Below are 10784 nucleotides of genomic sequence, written 5' to 3'. Positions count from 1 at the left end.
CCAGTGACAGGACAAGGAGCAATGGGGCACAAACCGAAGAAAGGAGGTTCCACCTGAACATGAGGAAAAACTTCTTTATTTTGAGGATAGCAGAGCCCTGGTACAGGCTGGTTGTGGAGTCTCCTCCTCTGGAGAGATTCTAAACCAGGTTTTGGTGGGAAGGGGGCGGTCCTTGATCAGCCAGGGTTGCCTTTGCGAAAGAGTCTGTCCCTCGTTGAACTGGCCCCACCAGTCGCAGCTGTTCTAGTGGATTTCTGGTGCACCTGGAAGACTGAAAGAATCAAGGTGAAAGATCCCTGAGTGCTACCTCTCTCTTGTAAAAATTAGAAATTGTGGCTTTCTGACAACTCGAACTTCCCCTGCTACTGCTATATTCTCCCTGTAACTGTTTGTATTTTGATTTTTTTAACCGTGCACAAACAGTAATTCTTGCCAGTCAAAATTTGGCATGAGGTGTTAGAAAAAGGATTTATTTGTGGATGTTAGGAGCATGTGTGAAGACTGCTATTTAAAAAGATGACTGGCACAAAGGGAGAAATTATGTCTGAACGCTGTTTCCGACCACCCCCTCATGTCCTGATCCTTCTGGCATATTGTCTTGATTCATGTCTGAGCTTCCTCTGCCCACCTCCAGAGTTCCCCATATTGCTGTACCCCTTGTAGACTGTGCTTCGTGTGCAGTGAGTCCTTGCTAGAACATCCTCTCAGCACAAGAAAGACATCGACTGTTGGAGCAGGGTCAGAGGAGGCCACAGAAATGGTGTGAGGGTGGAACCCCTCTGCTGTGAGGACAGGGGAGAGAGCTGGGGGGGTTCAGCTGGGGAGAAGAAAAGGCTCCAGGGAGAACTTCATGCAGCCTTTCAGTGCTTAAAGTGGGCTATAAGAAAGATGGAGACAATCTTTTTAGCAGGGGCTGTTGTGACAGGACAGGGGGTGATGGGTTAAACTGAAAGAGGGAGATTCAGACCAGAGAGAAGGAAGAAATTTTTTATGCTAAGGGTGGTGAGCCCCTGGCCCAGTGATGGTTTTAAATGAAGAGAGGGAGATTCAGGCTAGAGAGAAGGAAGAAATTTTTTACGCTGAGGGTGGTGAGACCCTGGCCCAGGTTGCCCAGAGAGGTGGCAGAAGCCCCATCCCTGAACCATCCCAGGTCAGGCTGGACCTTGGGGCTCGGCTGGGTGAGCTTTGAAGGTCCCTTCCAACGAAACCCATTCCATGATTCCGTGATCCTTTTTCACTTCAACTGCCTTCTGCTTTGGCTGTGCGCTTTCAGTCTTGGTCTGTGAAAGTATGTAAGTTCCATACTCTCATCAGATCACCCTCTAGGGATTTATCTGACCAAAAATCTTATCTCCTTAGACTTAGCACTTTGTGTTTGTGTGAACGGTCATATTGTCATTGTTTTCTTGATAACACCAGATGCTTCCTGAGCTGGTTGAGGGTAAGGCTTTGCCCTGCTCACCCTCTGTGGGATTCCAGAGATGTAAAAGAACTGGTTGCCTGAGATCACTAAACCTCATTCCCCCAGTCTCTAACTCCCTTTTCCCAGTTTCAAATATTTTTCCAGCTGTTTCTTGCTTGGGGCTAACTGCCTGCATACGCTGCCTCATCCAAATTTAAAAGGCACAGTATCCAGTTACAGCAATAAGTGCACTGAGATACCATCGTATTTAACAGGCAGGTGGAAAGTTGCGGTCAATTACAGAGAAGAAATATAGAAATATGTATTATAAAATAGACTTTGGGTTCAGTGCTCTTCAGAGCAGGACAAGGTTCTTCCAAGATTTGTGAACAACTGGCATGAGAAGAGTATTTTGGGCTTTTCTTGGAGTTATTACATACATAATATATTTTACAGTGGATGTGGCTTGATTATTATTGTTCCGCTGATTTTTATCATAGAAACCGTGGAAATAGGAGTAAAAAAGAAATGCCTTTTGTGTATGCAAAAAAGATGCATTGTAGCCGTTCTTTTTGTTCCCAGGTTTCGGAGTTGTATGGGCACGGTGAGAGGATGCAAGAGGTAGCAGAGCTAGTCAAGTGGCTCATTTCCATTGGGGCGAAAGTTGAAACCATTGGAGCGTACGTGCTTCACGCTGTGATCAGACTGTGCATCCGCGCAAGTGAGTGACATCCGCAGTTCAAATCGAGCGAGGGTGGTGGTCATCGCAGAACTGGCAGCCAGAGCTTTGTCAGATTTCGGTGTTTTTAGAAAACAAATGAGATCAGATCATCCAGGTATAACCTTGCACGTGCCAGTAAGGCACTATTTTAAAAATATTGTAAACATTCTCTTTGATCTTCCGTCCGTCATTGCGGGATGAACTGAACGCGGCTGTTCTCTTCCGGGGTTTGAAGTGTGTTTGATGTGGGTCTTTCCTAACCTGAGTGTATCAGCCCTGATGAAAATACAGTATTTCCTCTGCCATCCCCGTGTGGAGCATGTTTCTGTACTTGCTAAAGAGTCATGAGTGCACCTCGGATTTGCTGCGAGTCACTGAGAACGTGGCGTCATGTCTCCCACAATGCAGCTGGCTCTTACTGTGATTTTGTGCTTATTTTCCGCCCCCCCCCCTCCTACTTCAAGAAAAAGTTTCAGTGCCACTCCACAGGGGATAAAAACCAGGATCTCCTTCTGCTGTATCTCTGTTTATAACCTTTACTGTTAATCGTTTCAGAAAAGAACCATCTCTTCAGGTGGTTACTGAGTCAGAGGCCAGACTTGAAGGATAGGATCAACGAGCAAGACAGAGACGGACGCACCCTCCTGCATGTCGTGGCATCTTCCAGTGAATATTCCCAGAAACGCGGTAAATACAATTGATTGGGGCGGGGGGGGAGTGTTATGGAAAAATGTATAATGGAAGAAAATTTCAGACCCTGGTGATTACTGTTTCCTGCTAAGGAAGAAAATGAGAAGGTCCTTTTGTCTGAAGATAGACCTTGGAGCGCTAACGAATATCTGAACATTTCAACACTTCCCTGTTAAACTTGTCTTTGCTTTTTGGTTTGACTGGTTGTGATTTTCCCACCGGTTCGCTGTGGTTTTTAGAATCCTAGAAGTTACCTTTCAAAGTTGGATGTGTCCTTAAAATCATATTAGACCACCTGGAGACTTACCCTGTTCTTTGAGAGAGGTGAAGGGTTAACGCTGAAGTTGCAGCGCACCAGGTCAGAGGAGGAGAAGGGAATCCTCTCCGCTTTCTTTGTGGGATTTCTTTTCTGCTAACTGGCCTGGCTTTTTTTCCCTTGTATTTCTTACTCTGCCCACTAAGTGGCAACAGGAAATAAGCATCAGTGCCAAGACAACGCCAGCCTTCAAGGTTGTTTCTGGTGGTTCTCTTTAATAGTAGGAATGAAACGTTCACAGACTAAATCTAAATAACTTCATTTCTGGAAGGGTGTAACAAGTCTTTTGCAGCAGTTCCATCTATTGCTAAATGACTCCTGCATTTCCAGAAGAGATCATATATTTGAGAGTGTGTATTTGAGTGTGTGTGTGTATAAAAGCTTATTTATAATTACATTTGTAGAGTATATATGTTATATATAGAGTATCTACTTTAATATGTATTTATTAAAGGTTATGTCTTTATATTATACAGGACAAGGGGTAATAGTTTTGAACTACAAGAGGGTAGATTTAGACTAGACATAAAGAAGAAACTGTTTTTACGCTGAGGGTGGTGAGACCCTGGTGCAGGTTGCCCAGAAAGGTGGCAGAAGCCCCATCCCTGGAACCATCCCAGGTCGGGCTGGACCTTGGGGCTCTGAGCTCTGGGTGCAGATGTCCCTGCCCCCTGCAGGGGGTTGCACTGGATGGGCTTTGTAGGTCCCTTCCCACCCAAACCATCCTGTGATTCTACGATTTATATGGTGTATATATTAGTGAGAGAGTATATGTAATTTTATATATTTATTAAAGTTTATTTCTTTATATTCATGTGTACCTATAAGAGATATAAAAATAAACCCTTGCACCTATCTGTTTCTATTAATAAAAAATTATCCCTAAAGTAGCTTGAATGGTAAGGCTGGAGCTTGGAGAGGTGAATTCTGTGTCCTGCCACTGGCCAGTTTGGTGCTCATGAGGCACTTTGTCATTTTGTGTTTCTGTGCTCCCAATTGATAATAATAAAGACAGGGTTTTAATGGGTTTGGAAGGAGTTTCTTTTGGGGAAAAATACCTACCCATACCTCAATCTTACGACGCTGGATGAGAGTATGTGTATTTTTAAATTAAAGTTATGCTAGAAATTGTCTCAGGAAATGAAAAATGCAAAGGAAAACAGACCCGAATGCCTGACAAATGAAAATTATCCTTCCTCTAACACTTATTCTTGTAGGCCAAGCAGAAGATGTGATCATGCTGCTGAACTTTGGGGTTGATCCCACTGTTCCAGATGCACAGTCAAGATACGTCATAGATATCTTGAAGAAGAACAAAAACTTTGATGCTGTCAAAGCAATCAGCAGTCACATTAAGAAACACACTTCCCCTGAGACAGGTACTGCCTGGACCGTGTGCTTTTCATCAGTGAGGAATGTTTTGTCTTGCCCAGGCTGCTCTCCGAGTGATGTTCTTAGTACCTCATGCAATAAGTAACTACAAGTTGCTCTAAGTTACGATAAGCCGGTGGTTTTTTTCCTCTCCCTTATGATGAAGCTCCCCCACCGTAGAAACTGGTGCTTTTTGATGCTCTTCTAGTTTTAACCTTTTTCCTTTGCTTTATTATTTGGAAAATGGAACATTTTGTCAAAGTATCAGTGGCATACTTAAAATGCTTTTAATAACAAAAAATGGAGCAAGCCTGATCTGCCTGTGCTGCAGGATGGTCCAAGAGATTTAGCCAGGGCAGGAGATGGGGAGCTTCTGCCCTCAGGACTGGAGGGTCCCTGCAGGATGCAGCTTCTTGGCAGCTTGGCGCTGCAGCTTGGTGGCTACCCGCTTCCTAGCTCTGAAAGAGGCTGCAGTGGGCCACAGACATTCCCAGCAGAGGATGAAGAGGATGAAGCTCTTGGGAGCGTCTCAGTGAGAGCTGATGGATTGGCTGGTGAGGCAAGATGTTCCTGCAGCACTTTGAGGTTCAGAAACTGAGGAGTTAGAACCCGCAGCTGTTCTTCTCAAGCCGTGGTTTAGGCTGTTGTTTAAAAATCAGTCCTAAGTATGGACCTTGTTCATCTTGGAGAGCATTTCTTCAGTGTGGTCTTTCCAAGCTTGCTCGGTGCCTGATCGGCCAAGCAGAACTTTAAGGTGACACCTGCATTAGCAATATTACTGGGTTGGCCCAAAGCACAACCTTTACAAAACTTGCTTGTGTCATGCAAATATCAAAGCAAAGACCGCACAGGCAGATCAGACTTGGCAGAAGGCAAAGTTTTCAGGCTGTATCTCTGTTTTCATGTGGGTATTGCATATAAGTTTACTGGAAAGCACTGGGTTTCACTGCACTTGCGTCGTGCAGCTCCTGGCACGCAGATTCCTGCAGTTTCTCTTTCTTTACGGCAGAAATCTCTGCTCTGGAGAAGGTCTTGGCACAGCAGTCCTCAGGCAGGAGGTTAACAGCAGTCTGCTGTGGTGGTGATCGCTTTGGTTGGTGTTCCAGGTAGCTCAGCCTGTCTTTTGCGGTCAATCTTATTTATTTTTTTTGGCAATGCACAGCCTACAAGATTTTTCTAGACTTAGTGCAAAATGAGAGGCTGGAAAATGAGCCACTGCTTTAGAGGTAGCAGCCTGAGCTTGGCCCTTCTTGCTAGAGGAATGACCAACCTTGTCTGTCTCTTTGTCCTAAGGGGTACAGCTACTTGTTTTGTTTGGGTTTTGATGTACTTGAACTCCTCAAAGCTTTTAGGAAAGTCAGGCCAAGCCTTCCAGTTTTCGTTTAAAGGTATTTATTGGGACAGAATTTAAAACCTGCCATTGCTTATTATCAAAGTATCTCTTAAACTTGTAGGTATTGCTCTGGTGTAGTGGTTTTTTTATTTCTTTCTTTGGTTTTTTCTTTTAAGAGGATGAATTGCTTTGTGGCTGTATTTCTGAAATGGCCCTGAGGCATCAGATATGCTCAGGACATCTGATTAAAACACTACTGGGTTTAGTCATCGACTCTAAAAATTCCTAGCGATGGTATCACTGCAGGGCAGCAGCGTCCCGCCTGCGTGCAGGTCAGCTTGTGAACGAACTGTCACAACTTCCTACCTACTGTATGGGTATTTATACCACGGGATGTGAAATCCAGCACAGGACTGGCTTTGCCTGCACGAGCCTCATCCATCTGATTTTAACCTGCCCTGAGACGTAACGTGTTACAGTCCTGCTCTGAGGAACCGCGTTCTCAGTTTCTGTGATGTTTTGCAGAGGAGAGTGAAAGCGGAGCCACAGCTGATAGTGATGCTCTCCCGGATGTTCTTGAGCAGTTTGCCCAGTTCTACAGGTGTGAAAATGGAGCACGTCACGAAGATGTACTGAAGGAAGATGCAGTTAAGCGCTTTCTGAAGCTGCTGTCTTCTCTGAAAGGTGCAGTGAGTTCCCATTTGTCCCCTTCACAGGGCTTAATTGCTGTGAAAAATGTGTTTGAGGCTAACGTATAGTTTTTGCTCTTTTATCCTTCCTTCTGTTCCCTGTTTCCACATCTGGACATTACTTATTTTGACTGTTGCGTTTTGCACTTAGATCCACCGGAATACGTGCAAAAATCTGGTACGATGAAACAAAATGTACTTGAGTGGAAAGATGCGAGTGTGGCATTTTGCTGCTCTGTGCTTTGAATTTATTGAGTTCATTATTCTGAAACCAGTTTACGGTGAGCTGGATTTTATTATGTGGCTTTGAATGAGCTACGTTGTCTTGACTGTCTTGCAGAAATCCCTGAAGGGGCAGTTTGCAACATCTCCGATGCCTGTGCTAGCAGCTTCATAAAAGAGCTGCTGGAGAAGCAAATGTGGCATCCGGTTTTGCTGCTGCTAACGGGAAAAGCCAGCGGGCAAGAGCCGTCGGGTGGAGGACTCTTCAAAAACTGCAGCCTTTCAGATGTTGACATCGGCAACGTTATCCAGCAGTGTGACAGATTGGATGAGCAAGTGCACCTCATAAGATGCTTGATTGAACGAGGAGGTGAAAAATTGTGCAATGTTACTGTGTTATAAAAGAGCCGGTATTTTATTGGGCATGTTTGAAGCTGCGTAGTTTTAGAAATACCAGCGCATGGTGTTTTCGTGGCTCTGTGTAAGTGCAGCAGCTTGTTGGGGTGCTGCATCCGCTCTGGGCGGCACGGGGAAGCTAGTGAGGCTACGTGGGGTGGAAGATGTTTTCCAAATGAAATTTGGCTGTCAGGGTTGCTAAAAGGCCAAAGATTGTTGTCGCTCCTTTGCTCATAGTTTCTTTGGTTTTTAATTTCTCCGTCTTCAGCCACAGTATTATCTTGATAGACACCATAAACCACGGTCTGTGGGTTCAGTCTGTTGTTGTGTTACAAGTAATGGACTACTTCAGTGATTTCAGAGGCACGACTGATGGTTTTCTTCTCATAGCTAGTGTAGACATCATCATTTGTCTTGTTTTGTGTGAGGCTTATTTCTAGGATTACTCTGGCATTTTTCTTTTCATCTTCTAACTTGATGTTAACTGTAAATGATGGAGACACAGTCCTGTTTCAGCCTTGTGAGTGCCAAAGGTTCAAGGAGGCCTCTTGTTTTGGTCAGTGAGTGCCTGACTTGAGGGAGATGTGTTCTGGCTTTTCTGTCCTCCTGTCACAGCCAGAGGACTGTTTGTGCAGCTCAGTGGGAGACAAGAGGAGATTCTGAATATTTTCTTAGTCAAAACCTAACTGACACATGTAAAAAGCTGACCAAAAAAAGTCAGCTCCTCAGCAGTCAGCACATGCCTTCATCTGTCTAGAACTTTGTCATTTGCAGATTTGGCGTATCGGATCTAACCCTGATGTTCTCTTGTCCTTCACACCAGCTCTGCCAGATGGGATTGAAACCAGCTCTGAAATACCACTGCAGATATGCCTCAAAAAGAATTATTTTGAACTGGTGTATTTGCTGCTGACCAAAGGTGCGGACCCTCGAAATGTCTCCACTGCACAAGGAGATACTCCTCTGCATGCCGCGGTTTCCATCTGTTTGTACAGACGAGGTAAGGCTTTCGGGTGCCAAAGGGACAAAAGAGCTCTCAGAGATGTGCAAGGTTCCTTTTCACAGCGAAAACATCCCTGTTTCTTACCTGTCCAGCCCCTTCTGCTGCTGTTCGATGTGATAGCAGAGGCAGCAGATCAGGATTTCTGCATCTCAGCCCCCAAGTTTGCAGGATGGAGGATACACCCTGATCATTAAGCTGATGCCTTCTGCTTTCTGGTGGCTGGGACCATGAGGGGAAGGTTCGTGGCAGCTCGGGGGGCACTGGGCAGCTGTAATTTCTCCATCAGTTACCTTTTTGTGAACAGATTCTTGTTTAATCAAGCTGATCTAGAAAGAGACGCTCCTCTTGGACACCCTGTGAAGTGTGTATTAGGTGAGAACGAGGGAAATGGTCCTTCCTAGAAGGACCTAGGAAGAAACAGAAGTAGAGGCAGAGGAATGGCAGCAGGCTTTGCAGAAAATCCTACATCTGAAATCTCTTCCCCGGGTTTTATTCAGCTGTAGATCAAGCAAAGTTTTGTTCAGGGGAGGAGTGAGTTAGAGTCCTGTAGGGCTTACATAAAAAAGTAAGAAATTAAGAAAAACTATCCACTTAAAGCCTCAAAATTAGGTTTAACTTTAAATTAAGAAAAAATGGTTGAGTTGAAGGTTTAAAATAATGAATAACGCTGGATTTATTCATTTTTAAAGCATAAACATTTGCTAGCTTTAGGGAGCTAAAAAGCATAGATACCACCAGTTGTAAATTTTAAATCAGAAGATTAAGGCGTCCCGTGACAACATCTCCTTAAGTGCTTTTCTCTGTGTAAAGTCTTTGAGGTGGAATTTCTGTACAGTGATTGTGGTGTGTCACTATTTTACAGTTAGGGAAGAAATGTGTCACATACATTAGCTGGATGAAATCCAGAAAGCTGTCGAATATCTCTTTTCTTTTTTAGCTCCCCAGGGAGGTATTAGAGTAATCTTGCTTCGTAGGAGGGTGCTCTAGGGACCTCAGATACCAGGAAATAATTGGGATTTGCCACAGGTTATTTTAGTAAACCAAAGTTATCCGCAGCAAATTGCTCCTGGGTGGCATATTAAAGTGAACCAAAGGGCCCCAGAGCGGTACCCAGAGCTGCTGCTTGTACAGCTGACGCTCACCAGCCTGCCTTGGGCTGGTGCTGGAGGATAAGCTGTACGCAGGGGTTAAAGGAATTAAATCCTCTGATGCTACAGGAGCAATTGCAGCACTAGGGATTTCTAAAGCTTTGCTGCCGTTCTGTTTTTTTCCCCGAGTGTTGGAAAAACTCCGTTTCAAGCCATTTCAAATGAGCATGAAATGTAGATGTATTTTTTCTTTTCTTTTTTCTTTTGTTTATTTTTTTCTTTTTAATAGCAGCAGAAAAAAAGCATTCAAAATTGTTGGCCTACAGAGCAGCCTTGTAAAGCAAGTGGTTATTTATTTATTCACCTGTTTGTTCTCTTGCTTTCAGATGGCACTAGTTTAAACATCCTGAACTATCTGCTTGACCTCTTTGCTTCAAGACCTTCTGACTTCCCGTACCTTAATCCAAACGTACAAGATGAGAATGGAAATACGGTGATGCATCTCCTCTTTCAGAGAGGATTTTCAAGGCAGTCTATTAAAATAATGGAGTCCTTGGCAAAATTTGATATTAACTTTAATATAAAAAACAAACTGGGAAGAGATGTGAGGCATAGAATGAAAAAGAATTACACACTGCTACGTGTCTGGAATAATGCTGCTCCTGAGAGAAAGAAGAGGCAGGATACAGCAGGGCAGGCGGTTAAAACACTGAAGCCCGTTCCAGCCTCTGAGATTTCACAGCCCAAGAGCACAGGGCGTTCGTCATCTGAGTCCTCACTAAAGGCACCATCTGGCAACGTGGCGCATCGTGATTTAAAAACCCCAGCGAAAAAAGATCAGTTGGCAAAGCAGGAGGCAGAAAGGCTAAACAGTCCCTTAACGCTGCAGGAAAGTCTAGTGCAGGCAATCACAGCTTTAATTCAGCAGCTGAAATTGGGCGACACCCTGAGGAAGGATCACCCTCTGGGACAAAAGCCACCTTCAGCCCCGGCTTGTTTGGAAGAGGGAAGAAGTGAGTCCTCGCGACCTCGCGGAAGCGTAGCTTATCCTGAAGGAGAAAGGGATGGCTGGGAGAAAAAGAAGGGAGCAGGGGAATTTACCTTGGTCCTGCCTAGTGGAGGGAATGAAGAGCCGGAGGAAGAGAAGGAGGAGATTCTGGATATTGAGGCATACGTGCAGGAGTTTGATAACATGACCTGGGAAATCGAGTGCACTCCTGAAATGCTGAAGACGTTGGGCAGCAAAGCTGTGCCTCATTATCTGAAAACTAGAACTATAATGACGATTAAGCAGCTCGGCAATGGGGAATGGACTAAGGGCCTTCAGAAGCCGCTGAAACACCTGAAAGCTGATATCCAGCTGTACGAAGCCAAGTTGGGCAAAGGTGCTAGAATGCTCTGGGAGCTTGCGATTGACTTTTCGCCTCGTTGCAGTGAGAGTGCGGAAAAGATCATGGAGACAGAACAGATGACAAGTCTTCCAGAAAAATCGGGTAGAGTTTACACGGAAATAATCAGAATTTGGGCCATTGTTCTCGACCATTGCAAGCTGA

The 10784-nt window shown here is 44.6% G+C and overlaps 1 protein-coding gene across 1 annotated transcript in view; it reads left to right on the top strand.

The window, feature by feature from the left end:
• Positions 1–1984: 1984 nt before the first annotated feature.
• The window catches only part of TRANK1 (tetratricopeptide repeat and ankyrin repeat containing 1), a gene marked incomplete at its 5' end in the record, with an annotated part of 26220 nt that continues 17420 nt past the window's right edge, over positions 1985–10784 (top strand). The window contains 8 exons of the mRNA XM_010144067.1: positions 1985–2123; positions 2679–2810; positions 4347–4508; positions 5092–5101; positions 6366–6517; positions 6863–7114; positions 7964–8140; positions 9618–10781. Coding sequence (XP_010142369.1) covers positions 1985–2123; positions 2679–2810; positions 4347–4508; positions 5092–5101; positions 6366–6517; positions 6863–7114; positions 7964–8140; positions 9618–10781 — 2188 coding nt within the window. The remainder of the gene's footprint in view (positions 2124–2678; positions 2811–4346; positions 4509–5091; positions 5102–6365; positions 6518–6862; positions 7115–7963; positions 8141–9617; positions 10782–10784) is intronic.

Source organism: Buceros rhinoceros, unplaced genomic scaffold (assembly GCF_000710305.1).
Source record: "Buceros rhinoceros silvestris isolate BGI_N320 unplaced genomic scaffold, ASM71030v1 scaffold12449, whole genome shotgun sequence".
Classification (NCBI taxonomy): domain Eukaryota; kingdom Metazoa; phylum Chordata; class Aves; order Bucerotiformes; family Bucerotidae; genus Buceros; species Buceros rhinoceros.
Note: the sequence above shows the minus strand (reverse complement) of the source record. Positions and strands in the feature narration are given on the sequence as shown.